This window comes from Falco peregrinus, chromosome Z, assembly GCF_023634155.1.
Source record: "Falco peregrinus isolate bFalPer1 chromosome Z, bFalPer1.pri, whole genome shotgun sequence".
NCBI lineage: Eukaryota > Metazoa > Chordata > Aves > Falconiformes > Falconidae > Falco > Falco peregrinus.
This window is the reverse complement of record NC_073739.1, coordinates 39826771-39842625: the sequence shown is the minus strand read 5'-3', so window position 1 is coordinate 39842625 and position 15855 is coordinate 39826771. Positions and strand designations below refer to the sequence as shown.

Sequence of the window (15855 nt, the reverse complement as noted above, 5' to 3'; positions counted from 1 at the left end):
TATGTTGTACATATACATACAAATCTACCAGAGCAATCTTTTCTGGGAACGCTACCTATTGTGATGTGACAAGAGAACCTGGCCCTAGTGGACTGTATTATGTATAAGTTGCCTTCCGGCTTTAAATAATGTTATACATTTTGACTTTCAAGAAGATCTCAGGGATGAATCAGCACCTGACTTTCTTGTGAGGGAGGTGCCTTATGGGTGAAAGCATTGGATGACTGTAGAAGTTCCTAATGGAAGTGCATTAATTTGAGACCTTTGGTCTAGTAGGGTGAAGAAGACCTGAAAGTGTGGCAATTTCGGAGAAGTCCTTAAGTGGGTTGTCCTGTTATCTTGGGCCAAGCATCTGCTCCTTTTTCAAACTGTGTCACAAGCCATGTAGATATTCCTGGGGCCTTGGGGTTGGCAGCCAGAACACACTTTGATGAGTCATGAGTGCTTAGCACCTCTGAAAATGAAAAGCCACATGGACAAAGGAGACCATTGATGCAGGGAGTGCAAAAACTCCCTTAGTGTCAGTGTTAAGGTAACTATGTAAAGTGATGACCCTATAAAAGAAATAGGCCTGAAATAGTAACCTCCTTCAATATAATGTAAGCCCCATGAAATCAGTACCAATGGCTCCTCTGATCCTGGCAAGAAGGCTGCCAGTGCTGAGAATGCAGCTTGAATCCCTTGTAACTCCCCCATTTGACTTCATATTCACAATCTTGTGTAGGCAGTTGAGAGACATCTGTGATACTCATCACAAAAATAGATCTTGTTGATGTTCATCCTTTGCAGGTGTCTTCCAGTGGTCCTGACACTCTTTATAAATTGGCTTTTGTAAGACTTTAAGGGAGGTGACCATTTATTTTCAGGACATTGAACCTTTTTGGGAAATTTGATTGGAGGTACCTTCCTTTCACATTGGTGAACTCCTATTATGTTCCTTGAAAGTGGCTGCTCTTATATGACTTCCTTTTCTGCCATGGTTTCCCCTTTAGCTGGTGCTGAAGTTACCTACTAACAGCGTGTGAGGCTGGGTCCTTAAGCTAGCTGTAGGTAACTGCATGGACAAGGCAAAACGTAAGTCTGTATGAAATGTGCTAATCTAACACTCATGTTAATGACTCCTTCTTTAAATCACATATACCCTATACCCTGTGACTTCACATCTGTCCCCATGATATATTCCCATGTGTTTTTTACATATCTCAGCATTCCTGAACCTCACTAACAACAGAAAGGGACGCTGCAGGAGTTAGTTCATCACATACTATGGGGAAATTGGACTCTCCAGACCCATCTTCTGGAATGGATTGTGGTCACTGTACCAACAGTTATGCTGGAGAAATTAGGGGTTATTTTTTAATCAGGTAACTGCAAAAATGGTTAAAAAAACTTAGTAGTCATAGATTCTCCATTGTTACTCCTGCCTGAATCACAAATGCTTCTGGAGAATTAAAAGGATTGCTGTAAGCCATTCCATGGAGAAGCAACGACCCTTCAACCAAAATGAAATCCTAGCCCCTGATTTATATTTCTATAAAAACATCTGTTGCAATAATCAGCCATAGCTGAAGAATCCCTTCCTGTTATGTTTCTGTTGGTGGTACTCTATGGGGAGTAGCATTTACCAGGCTTTGAAGTATGTTACTGCTTCTGCATTTCATCTCATCTAGATTGCTCCTTAGACCTGCCCTTAAAAGAAAAGCTACTCAAATCTCTTGTTTGATCAATTGGCCATCAGAGCCGATCTTTGCCTACCTTATCTCCAGGCTGCTCCTGAAACTAAGCTCCCTTGCCTCTTCTTGGTGCCTTTTCTTTACAGAAGATCTTTGAAGTTTAAAGTGAAGTTGTAGTAGAGGGTAGGCACTGTGGGAGATGGTCTTCCACAAATCCATGAATGTTTGTCTGCTTTGTGTGCCAGCTAGAAGCCTTTTGGGCAGAAAACACTTTTATATTTTGAAAATGAAAGTAAGTTGACTATGCTATTAGGAAATGAAAAGGTAGCGCTTGTGGAATGTATATGGTTTTGCAGGTAGATATTGGCAGGGAACGAACAGATAGTGAGACAGTATTGTATCAATATGCAGAAGACTCTTGGCAGAAGAGGTACATACTTGCAGGTTTTTACTGCCTTTTGTTTAATGGTGGTACAGGTCTGGTGTCAGCCTAGCTGTACTGTAAGGATTTTTTATGAAGCTGGAAAATGGGCATCCCGCATAGACTTTTCCTCAAGTCATTAACAGAAGGCAGTTCACAACCGTACAATGTTTCCTGACCTTAGTGTTTCTGTGGTTTGGGGTACAGTGGCATAACTAAAGTACCAGTCTCTTTTTAGTCTTAATTCCTGAGAACATTACCACAGCAGAGCTGTTTACCTATAGCTTTTTCTCAGGTTAAAGCAATTCTTTATTTTGCCTAGCAGCAGTTCTCATCAGTATTCAGGAGCAGAATGATACAGTGAAGGAGACAAGGCAGCTTATAACACAGTACCTGTTTCAATAGATTTTGAATTATTAAAGAAATATTTTTATTGTAACTAAGACAATAACATATGCAGCATATCAAGGTCAGTGCATGAGACTGTTGAGGAAAACCAGTAAATGCAGCAGATAACTGATTTATCTCTTGGGAATGTTATTTCACGCACTGACACATTTTCCTTATTAGCATCAATCTATAAGTCTGAGTTCTGTGAAGTGCTCTAATTAAGCTATCATCATGTACTTATTTATGGTGTCCCCAAATGATATTATCAAAATACAATAGTCTATTTTCTCCCTCTGCTCTATAAAATATTCCAAGATCTGAATCTTTATACAAAATAGTGATTTTTGAGAACAAATATTTTCAAGCCTATTTCACACGCGTATCTTGGCACACTGTCAAACTTTGAATACCAGCAGTCAGGCAAAGCATATACTCTTGAAAAGTAACAAGTCCCTGTTACTTCTTTTCATCTGGCTATCTGATAAAGCTCCTTTAAAATTAGTATTCAGAATACATGCACGCAGGGCTGGTATAATTTGTCTTTCTGACACACTTAACCCAGCAAGTGGGTTCCTTGGTCTCTTTGATAGAACAGTAAGATTAAAGGTAATTATTTCACTTTCTGTAAGTCTTCGCACAGTGATACAAGAATCACTCCTCATCCCTGCAGTAGGTCGGATCGTGCTTATTTGCTCACTGCAAGTTTGACTTAACACAAGTGGAACGGTGATATGAAAACCACTTGAAAAAATAATGTATTCTTGCCCGTAACTTTAGTTCTGTGATAACCTTTCTATAATTGTATGGTCCTTTTACCAGCCTAAGATTTTCTTTCTCTTAATTGCCTAGGAAAAACTGTCTGTCATTTATTCTACAGTAAATGTGAGAGCAAGAACATCCTTTGCTGAGTGCTGACAGTATGCTCAGCCTCAGTACATACCAGGAGCTATATAGTTTGTAGCCAAAGTAGCAGATAATAGCAGCTTCATCTTTTGAAAATTACATTTAAAAAACCTGACACCCTGCATTTAAATACTAGCTGTGGTTTGCTTTGAGTGTGTTAGGTTTCATCAGTAGTGTGAGGCTCAGGAAGTCATTCATTAGTGTTATATTCAGGCTCACACTTGTATCTGACTGCAAAGTTGAGTCAGTGTTACTAACTTCTAATGATGCCATCTCCTGGTGAGCAGCGCCTGTGCTACAGTTGTGATCTAGGAGCAGTACAGAGAAGATGGAAAATAAACAGCAAAATCAACAGGGCTGACAAAAACATGACTGAAGTAGGAGTGTGCACACACTAAGAGTTTTGCCTTGGAATATGAAGCCAGACTCTGTGGTGACACATACTTTATTAACTGTCAGAAAATAACCCATCAGTTTTTGTCAATTGCTGGGGGCAGTTCATTCTTTCTATGCACTTGTATGGTGCCTAGCATGGCAACATTTCAATCTTGGTCAGGGCTTGTAGGCACTCTACTAACAATATAGCCATGTTTTAAGGGAATGATATTGCTTTGAATTCATGTTCATGGCTTTTAATGTTATTTCTTGCATTGAATCAGTGCACAGATTGCTAATAATGTCTCATCTTTTTCACTCCATTTCTTTGTGCTTTCTCTTTCTTTGCTTGTAGCACCTTCAGTGACTGTGGCACCAAGGCCTGCTCCAGAATTGCCTTCATTCACTGGGCATGTGTGTACACACACCAACGTGCATGCAATAGTGCCAGTTCATTGGCTTGATAGACTTCTAATCAGCAGCCTTTCTGCAAATACTAGATTAATCTAAATTTTTAATGCTTGTAATGAATGGCATCTTTGTCTCCTGCTGAAAGGTACACTGGCTGCATTGGGGCACCTTTGTGTAAAACAGTGAAAAAGGCTCTGTCAATCTCTGTCAATTCAACAACGTAGGGACTGACTATCTTCCCATGTGATCCTATGGGGGATCAAGTTATGGGTTATTCCTGCCTTCATAATAAACTGAACTTGCTACATTTTTCATTGTGTGTATTTGCATATCTTAAGTGATGCCTACATCTTTTTTTTCCTGGAACTTCTACAAATTTAAATATCCTTTATAAAGTGAAGATGACAAATGGCATGTAACATTCCATGAAGAGTGTCTTTACTGCCAAATACATGATTACGTTTTTCTCTTGTCCCTGTGGGATGTTGTTACTGCTTATACACTGTAATGGGAATTCATGAGCAGATTTTCTGCCCGTTGACATTTAGTTCTTTCCATTGTCTTTCTATTAGTTCTAGGTTGCTGTCTCCTCTTGAAGATAGGACCTACAATCTTTCTAACTAACTAAGCTATTAGCATTAAAACAGTGATTATGTAACCAGTTTCAGCTTGTCTACCTTTGGACTCCCCTTTACCTTTGCTGCATGTCTGTGCCACATCTCTGTGTCAATGAAGATGGTCTAGCTGGAAACTAGGCCAATAAAATCAGAAGAGAAAATTTTGGATGGGTGAGTATATCTGGCTGACAACATGGCTGTGCCTAATACCAGTACAGAGTGGAGGGTGAAACAGATGTCTTTGTGGTATTGTTATCACCTCAAACTACTTGAGAAAGTTGCAGCATTGGGCATATACACACCTGGAATTTGCATTTGCTACCTAGTTTTATCTGCATAGATGATTCCCTGCTGGAGCTGTTGGACTGGAGGTTGGCCTATATATATTTTAGCAATGATGCTTACTGTTGAACTTGCATAGCTGTTTTTGGTTAGTATCACTCATGACAGGTGTATCACTCATGACAGGTATATCACTGAGAGGGTGTGCTCAAAGAGAAGGAGAACACAGTATAGGAATGTACTGAATTGGCTTTTGTCGCACATTGCACTGCTGGAGATGTTGTGCTGCACAGCATTTTGGCACAAATCTTTTTTTCCACTGAGTTATTACATGTCCACACAGACAGAGCTGGGGTATAGCCTCTATGAAGAGCAGTGGAAGGGAAAGACACAGAGGAAGGAGCACACTCTTGTATTTTGTTTCCTCTGAAAGCTGATGTTAAAAGCAATAGGAAATTTCCAGCTGTGTTATCAATGTGCATCTTAAATGTTACTGACTAAATTTAGCAAACCAATGCCAGCATAACAGATAGGAAAACAGACCTCAACTAATTTTCAGCATCACATGGCCTTCATAATCTACCTTCAAAGCTAAAGGCAGTATTTACTGACACTTTGTTTTCCAGCTGGGGTTTCTTCTGTGAACAAGAAACAGCTTTGTTACTGGTGCTGCATCATACAGGTTTGACATGAGGGAACATAATGCTGTGACAGAGAACAAGGCTGATGTGTAAAGCATGGGCCTTGACAAGTCTGTTAATCTTTTTTCAAACTTTTTAGTCCAAGAAACAGTATTCAGAAGAGTTGATGTACAAAGTCAGGTAGGAAGGATCTTTGACACCTATTCTTTTTTTATCCTGGCTCTCTGCTTACTCTGTTTAAAGATGCTCTTGCAAAGATTGTCCTTCCAGCATTGTACCACTTCCTTAAGCTTTAATTAATTTTTTCATGATACTCCTTTCCATGCTTTTTGGAAAGACGTAATCTTGGTGATACAAAACAAACACAGCTTTCCCCACAAAACTTCCTAGAATTTGACTAGATAGTTTCTGTCAGTACAGGAGACAGAACTGTTTGTTTCATTGGTCTATGTATGAATTTTCCTTTTAATTGAAATCTTTTGAAATGCTTTATAAGCGGGATGAATCACATAAAGCTTTCTGTTTAGTGGGCAGATACAAGCAGCATGTTGAAGAGAAGGGGCGAAAGACATGCTGCTGGTAAGAGATGCAGGATATAATGTGTCATGCCTATAAAGGAAGCTAATGTTCAGCCTAATGTTCAGCATTATTGTGCTGTCTGATGACAGAAAACTCTGTATCAATGGGTTGAAAATGTTTCCCATGGCCCTGCCAGACCCAGTCCTGTGATCTGCTGCCTCACAGGCTGTGTATCTACTTCTGTTCACAAGTCTCTGTGCCTAGTGAAAGGTGACCAGGTATGTCCCGGACAGTGTGTGAAGCACAGAGAAGTGTCTTAGCTGGCAGAAAGAGAACTAAGTCCACAAGGCCAGCTGCCAGGAGGCTCAGCCAGGACAACCTGTCTTCTCTAACTAGTGGGACTATAATGTCGATGCCTTTCTGGCTCTTTGCTTTTGAAACTTTACCCATGCTTCAGTCCTGATGGTACACTCCCAGCATTTCATGCAGATGTTATCATAGAAATAAGGACTGAACTGAAGCCTGACAGGCTGGTTTATAAATTGTGGTTTTGTAAAGATGTGGTTGGGATGCAACAGATGAAGACAGCTGCTAATGAAAGTTATTGCTGTGCCAGCGTATATACCTGAAGACAAATGCTAGGCCCAACATGCATAAGGCATCTGCTTGTATTCCAGTGACATATGGCAGCTTCATGCCCTTAACAAGAAGTTACCCTCACAGCAGCATCAGCCAGGTGCAAGGTCAATCAGCCAAATGTGAAGGGAATTACATGTTTTAATGTCTTCTCTGACCAAGAATGTGCCTTGCAATCACAAGGAGTACTCAGGTAATTTTGCAGCATGGAGTATACAGCTGCTCAGTTGTTGTTAAGTCTCTCACACTCCTACATGACTGCTGTAAAAAGGTGAGACAGGCAGTGAATTACAGGTGATGATCTTAGGGTGACCGGTTAGGCCTCCACAAGACACAGCTGTAACCTGCAATTCACAGGGTGCTCAGTACGTAAGCCAGCCTACTGTACTGTGTCACCCTTCCAATAAAAGGAAGGCAAGGTATGAAGTTGCTATATGCTTGCTCAGGCACATGAAATTGAGTGTAATGATCGAGACACAGCCTCACCACACACACAGTGTCAACGAAAGCCAAATAATTAAACGTGTGAAGGTAGACCTCAGCGACTTCAAATATGCATGATGATGATAATGATAATAATAATAATAATAATAATAATAAACAACCCCAAAAAACATAACTGGATAAACAAATGCAGGAAATTACTTCTGATTCTGTTTTGGCTGGCCAGAGCCTCCCCCCGCCTCCATTTTCTTTAGGTGAAGGAAGGCTATTGGCACCTATAGGCAGCATTAACACTCCTCAGGGACAACAGAAATTCATCTTTTCTTGCTAGGAATGAGGTAATCTTGAGAGATAACAGTCAGATATGCAAAGAGCTGAATGAGTGACACTTTCTCAGCACCTGGTGCCTGCAAGTTAGTTTTTCAGGTTTGTATGAGGAAACCTTGTGGACTAAATGGCCTATGCAAAATGAGTTGCTTCCTTTAAATAGGCAGGACGTTAAGGGCAGATGGCAGCATCACCCTGTGGGGCTGTGCTGGGTGTTGGAGCTCTGGCGGCTCTTGGCTGCAGAGGAGGCAGCCCCCCCCCCCCCACACACACACTGCTACCCATCTGGGGTCCTTATCAGCGGCATGCCCTGAGGAGTGGTGGAGGCTGGAGTGATTGCAGAGGTGAAGTGGAGAAGGCCAGTCATGGGCTGCACCATTTGTTTTAGTTTTGGAGCCAATTGTGAGGAGCGAACTCTGGGTCCTGTGAAGCATTTGATAGATCTTTCTCTTTGAGGGTATTTGCCCTGCTGCTGCACATAGAGAGGGCACATGCATGAGCTTGTGGCAAGAAATGTCTGTTTTGCTGTGACTGCCATGGCCCAAGAGTTAGCGGGAGGCTGGAGAGCAAACACCACTGTTTGCTGTAAACAAACCTTACCAAAGTGCCTGTAATTGCAGTGTTAGAAGGTTGGCCAGGTCTACATGGTAGCAGGGGAGGAAAATAATGCTTTCTTTTATCTGTTCTTGCAAACAGCTGGAGACAGATAAAAGTGGAGACACTTTTAACCTAAGCAAAGATTGTGACTGTGTGCTTTCCTTTGTTCCTCAATGCTTTCTGTTTTCTTCCTTCTTAGTTATATTTTTATTTGCAAATAAGACTATGCATGGGACAGCTTCTGAATGCTGCTTCTTTTTTTTCTGTAACTTAAGGAGATACCTGTTTCTCCTCAAATTCAACTCCTGTGGCTACTTCTACTTCAGAAGTGTACAAGGATAACAGACTCTGCTCTGTTCTGCCTACTCATGGCAACTTCCAGGGCCCTGATGCAAAGACCAGATAAACATCTTCCACAGCTAACCATCACTACGGATATGTTTCGCCATAGTATAGTAGCTGTAAAACAGTCCTGAAGCAATCATTTTCAGATTTTTCAGTAACAGAATCAATGGCATAAGATAGAAAAGGTATGGTTATCTTAAAAACAAACAAACAAACCCCTTTTATCACTTCTAGGTACACAGGAAAAAACTTTCAAATCCTAGCATTCAGAGTGAGTAATGATTTACACTGACATTAATTACAATTACTTACTGAGCTAAGTTCCCCATGCAATGCTTCGAAACTGTAGAAGCTGTACCTTGCTGCTTCTAATTAGATGCCTTGGACTGATGTTTTGGTATAGCAAGAAAATGTTGCTCAGTTAGATTTTTCAATTACTCTAATTCTTCAAGTCATAACAACCCAATAATGTATAGCTCCATCAGGGTGACTCTGGCAGGCACATAGGCTCATCCGCATAAGGAGTTATCTAGATCAGCTTTTTCTGATTAAGTCTTCTGTGGATGTTACTGCAACAGAAACTGCTCTTCTGTTATAAAACATATATTAGACTACCCTTTCCTTTTGCTAATTGCAATCTTATATGGCTCTGTATGTTTTCTGTAGGGATAAAAAGTGTTACTTCTAATATTTACTGTACTATATATTGTCTACATATCTTGCTGCTTTCCTTCAAAAAGCAATGTCTATTTGAAGCACGTTACAAGCTGTATTGCTGACAGACTTATCAGGTATGCTTTATGGCAAGCCAAGATGTTGCTCACATTTCAAGAATGCCTTCAATTTCAACATTGGATAAATAAAGGTATGACTATTTTCCTCCAGGTCTCTTTGATATGTAATTGTCCCAGGCTGGTACCTCCTTTTCAAAGTCTGTGGAAACACAGGCATACAGGTGCAGATGAGTTTGCAGGAAATGATAAAAGGGCAGTTTCTGGTCTAGTCTATCTTATGTGAAGAGTGAAAAACCTTACTCTTTCCACTCAAGTCCAGAGTGTGGAAAGGAATAGTCTGAATCCTTTGTAATACTTAAAATGAATGTTTTTACACAATGACTTATAAAAATCTGTTACTGAATAGTCATAGTTTCAAAGGCAGCCACAATATTACATATAATTTGTTGTTGATGCATCCATCTCTGCTTTATAATTGGATCCTTGTCTTTGCTTGTGTGACCAAGGAAATGAATAAAGAAATTTTAAGAATTAAATATATTGAACTTTTTAAAGTCATTAAGGTTTTTTATAAATCACTAATTCCTTGTAAACCCACAAAATTATAAATCTGGTTGTTTCTGTGTGGTATCTCAACAGCCTAAGAATGAAGATATATTTTAGGCTTTTCTCTGCAACTTTTTTTAAAACAAACATGTTTCTCATGTTTTATGGTCTTACATTGCAAATGCAGTTACACGTTCCAAACATTTTTTTATTTTACAACCTAGAAATACTCATATTTAAATGGTATATAAGTCAAGATAGGCTTCCTATAGAAAAAGCTTTAAAAAGTTTTTCTTTGCCATCCTTTTAAAAGAAAAACTCTTATATTTCTAGGATGTGAAATAAAATAAAAGACAAATAAACATCAGCTATGTGTTCTTAAGAAACAGATATTTCCTGCCTAAGATTATGCATACCTACAATTTAGCTATAACAAAAAACTGAAAGACCATACAACTTTTAGAGTTATTCTGTATATTAGGGTTTGAAATATACCTACCCTTAACACTCTTCTTATCTCTTCAAATTTCTGATTGTTCATTCCACCCTGCCCTTTTCTTACTGTTTTGTTACAGGATATAATACAATGACAAATGGTGGATAAGAATTCTCAAGTTTAAAGAATCCCCAAGAGAAAGGCTCTTCAGAAATGAAATCAGCTTTATTAGTTAAATAGTTGTACTGTGTACAAAGAAAATTACTATATTTTACAATACTTAAGGCATAGAACATTGGGGCTTTTTTGCTTCCACTGGAAGAACAGTATTTTAGTATCGTTAGAATCAGACATCGGTAGTAGTAATAAAATAATAATATAATAATAAATACTTCACATTCATATCATCTGAATTTAAAATAATCCAAGCATTCCACCATTAACTAATACATCTTAATCTGTCTCCAGCATGTAGGCAGAAGTGTCTTCTGTAGCTCACAGAAGAAAAAAGTTGTGTGACTCATGGCGAAGGTTACATCAGCCCTGAAATATTTGCCTTTGTCCGGTTTCACAACTGCCAGCAGCAGAGCTCCAGGAGGACAGTGAGCAGGCAAGTCAGTGCAAACACTGTTTGCTGTATTTTCAGTCCATTAGAATATAGCCTCCTCATTTCCTCCTTTTCTGATTTCAGTTCTAAAAAAGTATCAAGAAAATAAAATTGGTAATGAGTAAAATATGCAAATTGTAAAAGAAGCATTTTGAACATACTTTTAAAGTCCTTTGACATCTCACAGGTACTTAAGTTAAAGGTATCAGCTGTTAAAGCCAATCAAAGAGGCTATTCTCAGTGGAGAGATCTGAATAGATGTCCCATCGATGATCGTTTGAGGAGCAAATGACAGCACTTATCAGCTCTGGCAGGCATTAATCTCAGAATAATCAAAAGTAAATACCAAGCAAAAGCAAGTGCAAGATGTTCACAAGAGGTATGCACTCAGCTCTGCATGTAGCCTTTTAACCCTTCCTTTAACAAGAAGGGGCTTCACTATACTAGCAGAAGCAGAAAGCCATACCCTCACACCTGTGAAAGCTGCTGAGTCAGAGAGGATGAGGAGATGATTCTCCACTGCCACCTTTATTGCCTTTGTTAAGCTGAGCTCAATATTAGTAAGCAGTAGACTGTTTTCACTGAACGTGGCTGAGGCCTGTTAGGTCTTTTGCTCCAGTAAGGGCAAACAATAGGGCTGATTTAAAGGTGAACGCCCAAGGTAACTTGAGCATTTAACTCTTTTGAAGAGTTTAACGAGCAAGTTGGTTGCCAGAGTAAATACATAAGACTTCAAGGCAAAAATGGTTTTGGTGGTGGGTTTTCGCTAAATTTTATTTATTTATTTATTTTTAGCTGTGGTTGCAAAGATAGGAATGTCACCTTTCTTTTGCATTTCACTTATTTGGATTTGTGGTCTTATCACACAACAGGGCACATCCTGGGAGGCTCAAGTTTGGAAATTTGTATTTACTTCTGAGTTGGTGGTATAACTCAGAAGTCACAGCTTCAACACACTGCTACTCAGACAGGAGTCTGGTCAGAAAAGAAGAGGCTAATAGTTCCTTACGGTGCAAACAAATCTTGAAGCTATTTAGGTCTGCTGTTTTTCTTACCCTGCTAACTAGTGCTGTTGGCAAAACTGAAGGAAAGTAAACAACAACACACGGCTGTGTTGAGACATCATTCATGAAGGGCAAGAGTATTTTGCACTAACTTTGCCACCGGAGAGAAAATAATATTAAACTCTTATTAGTCATCTCAAAGTACTGAGAACAGTCTGGATCTCAGCAGCCAGTTTTCAATGGAAAATAAGTGCCTATAAAGCAATCCTTCAAGTTTTTATGCTAGTTGATATACTGTTTTCAAAATGCTCAAACCTTTATACAGGGATTTTCACAGGCTGATGTACAAAGACTTGTCTTGAAGTAATATAGTGCTTTTGAGGACACGAGGTGCCACTACATTGCACTGATCTGGACTACGGCTAGGCATTTTTTGGTGGTGTTCTCAGTCTTAGACCTCCATACAAGAATGTTTTGACGATTAATATACTGATCTTAAAATAAGTTTCAGACTAGTTTGCTGCTATTTATGTGTTAAATAGCTTATGCAAGAACATGCATATTTTCAGTACTTTTTTCTCTAGTGTAATACTGGTTTGTACTTTTTACCACACCAGCTTATGCTACTGTTTTTTCTCTTTCCTCATCTAAGAAACATTTTTGTAGGCTTGGATGTGGTTTAGTTGTATGACTTCCCACTCAACCAGGACAATTTGTATATGTGTACAGGTTTTGCAGAACAGAAATCCCTCTAATCCCTCTAATTTTCCATTAAAATGGGGGAAGTTTCCTACTGCACAGGAGTATAAAGATCTCCAAGTATTTTCTGTGATATACTATACAGGCCACAGGAGTATCATTTACTGTCTCTCTCATGCTTTCTCTGAAGCAAGGCAGGCCACTACCTTAGTCTAAACAGACCATATACAGCATCGTCTGAGTACCCCAGCTTTGCAGAAGGCAAGATAAAAATGGTTGATTTAACACCGTTCCTTACCACAGTTATCGTGCATTATTTCTGAAAGACAGTTCAGAGTACCATAGCCACACCGACACAGCCAACAGCCCTTCATCACCCAGGTGCCATGGGCAATGCTGCCGCAGTTGCTGTCAAGGACAAGGGAGACATTTGGTATGTTCCTGATGCCACCACAGAAAATAAAACATTCACAGCAGCTTGTTTACTCTTTCTGGTTTTTTACCTTTTCCGCTCATCATGTTCACAGTATCTGCCAGTGAAATGCTTTGGGCAGGCACAGAAAGCCCCTAGGATACAGGTCCCTCCGTTTTGGCAGCAATGTCTGTTCAGCTTTTTACCTGCAAGACAATATTAGAGAGGTTACCAAGCATCCCGGGGGCTTTGGACCTCCCCTTTTTTCTCACTTGTTCTCTCAGGTCTTTCCAGTTGCCAAAGGATCTTAAGGATATCTAGTTTTATTGCCTTTAGAGACAATAAAATTATCTGCCTGTTAGGAGTGTTTGTTCTGTTAAACCCAGTTTGTTTAGTTAAGGATTAGAAACCAACTGCTAGGGATTACAGGATGGTCAAGAAGCAACGCCTGGCAAGTCCCGTAGTAGCAGCGTATATTCAAGTGAAATATTTCACTTTGACAGAGTCAGTTTTCAGTCACACTTAAGAAAAGGGGCATTATTACTGGGAAGTGGTTCTTATTTTTGAGGAAAGGAGGCTTCCGTTATTGGGAAGAGTTGCTTAGTTTTGAGAGGGGAGGGGAGCACTCCCTTAAGCCTTTCTCATACTCCCAATATAAAACTTTATAGATGTAGGAGGAAACATAAATCACTCATTGGTGTTTTTCCTGTTTGTACTGTTGCTTTCATACAACTGAATGATTTTTTAATTATTTTTAAGTTCAGTAATTTTTGGTCATGAAAAACGGTGAATTTTAAAAAATTACCAGAATTTTACAAAATTCTACAAACACTCCTGCAAATCCAAGGGACCTGATTTCGGTTACCACCTTTTACAGGTAAGAGATCCCCGGTTCTACCTTAAATGTTTATCACCATTTCCTAAGTAGCCACAGGAATAACTTCAACGAGCGAGCGGCCACGGGAAACCAAGTGGCTGGAATCTCCCAGGACAACAATCAAAGTATTGCTGTGCTATAGTATTTTAAAAAGCAATTTTATGGCACTGTTTAAATAAATGTTACCTACTCTCTGTAATCCCAGTGAAAGGTACCAATGCCCTGAAATTCTGTTGTTTTCTGCTTTCATAACTCTGATTCATGTCACTGAGAGCATTTATAATAGTCCCTTCGTTCTTGGGCTGCTGCTTTTGTGCTGTGGCATTGAGACTTTTGACATCTTCATGTTCTTCCTTTTCATGGCCTTGACAAGAAGTGCAAGTATGGAAGAGAAGGATAGCTTGTAATGAAACAAGGCATACTGTAAATGCACAAAAGAAACAGGGGAGGGTGGGGGAAACACGAAATTTTCCTTACCTTTTCCTAAATGAACAGTCTGCCAGACCAGAGTCACAGTGAAAAGAATTCTAAAAAAAAAAAAAAAAAAAACCAACAAAACACAAAACCCCCGAAAAACCACAAAGAGCTAAAATAAATTTGTGTTAATAAAATACAAACACCAAAACGAAGATAGGGGACGGGGAGAAGCATTATTAACCATTGATGTGAATGAGATGTTTTTCTTATGACGGCAGTAATTTTATTTAACAAAAGTCTCAAACTAAGCTTGAAAACTGGGGAGTGGTGGTGAGGGGAAAGGGGGGAGAACAGAGACATACAGATTAGGCTTGCTTCCAGAAAGCTACAGATTCCATACATTTGCTGGTTGACAACCAGTCAACAATGTCTTTTTCTGTATGTTTCTTTGCCACAACCAGGTTGTTGCCAGCAGTTACAAAGGCAGCAAAAGCAAGAGGAAAACATCAGCTTTCACTTCACCCGCAGCTCCTCTGTTCCGCAGGTACATTTGTTCCTTTCAGGGCTTTCTAACCCGATTAACTACCAAAAAAACCCACTGCTACAAGGAAAAGCATCCGTGGCTAGAGACAGTCCCTGGCAGCTCAGGCAGGCTTACCTAATATGATTTCCCCAATACATTTTCCTGCAGCCTGAAACACCCGTGAGATCTTCCAGGAAAGCTTGAGTAGAAGGAAGCGGTCCAAAGCCCCTTACTGAGGGCTGTTGCATGCAGCAGTCCTCACACCACACACGGCAACAGCAAAAGGAGAGAGTAGGGTGGATGAAACTTTTCGCTTGTTGTCCAGCTTAGAACAATGTCGAAAAGACATAGCTGCCAGCCGTGCTGCTGGCGGAGCCCTCGCTGAGGTCCTGGTAGGCAGGGACCATCCCTCTGAGCTGGGACTCCCTGGCCTGCCCCTGATTTACATGCACTGCTGAAGGGTGGAGCGAAGTGGGGGCACCTACTACTGGGAAGAGACTTAAGGGCCCATGACCACAAGAAGCACAAGCCAGGAAGATCTCAACTCCAGTTTATTTCTTAACATGAAAAACCTTGCAACAGAACATGCTGCACGGGGAAGAAAAAACTGTTCTGTGGAGCTGTAGCAGGTATATAATAAACTGTAGCAAGTATGGAACAAAGGTTAAAAAGTCTTAACTCTATCTATATGCCTTGTCTCTACCAGTGTTTCCCACAGGGGGCTCTACTTTATAAAATTGTACCACATTGCAGCACAGATAATCCTCAGAGCCTGCACTAGAGATTTCTAGCAAAAGTACTACAGGAAGCAGTATACGGTTGCTGACAGAGGCTTGTTGTAAACTCTTGAAATACCTTTTGAAACTTATTTACTGTTGGTAAGATTAGACCCGTTGGTGAGTGTTCCTGGTCTGAGTCCATGCAATATCAGCAGATACCTAGATTTAATTTGCTGTGTGCACTGAAAATAGGCTAGAACTACGCATACAGCTTTACTATGGCTCAGCAGCATCAACAAA

General features: G+C 40.0%; 1 protein-coding gene across 1 annotated transcript; it reads right to left on the bottom strand.

Moving 5' to 3' along the window:
- Positions 1-10605: 10605 nt before the first annotated feature.
- On the bottom strand, positions 10606-15342 carry LOC101916038 (cryptic protein-like). The gene is made up of 6 exons (XM_005240691.3): positions 14972-15342; positions 14374-14423; positions 14087-14260; positions 13111-13225; positions 12906-13015; positions 10606-10990 (listed from the first exon to the last, which is right to left on the bottom strand). Exons 1-6 carry the CDS (start codon positions 15082-15084, stop codon positions 10866-10868), a joined length of 687 nt encoding a protein of 228 aa, XP_005240748.2. The 5' UTR covers positions 15085-15342; the 3' UTR covers positions 10606-10865.
- Positions 15343-15855: the final 513 nt, after the last annotated feature.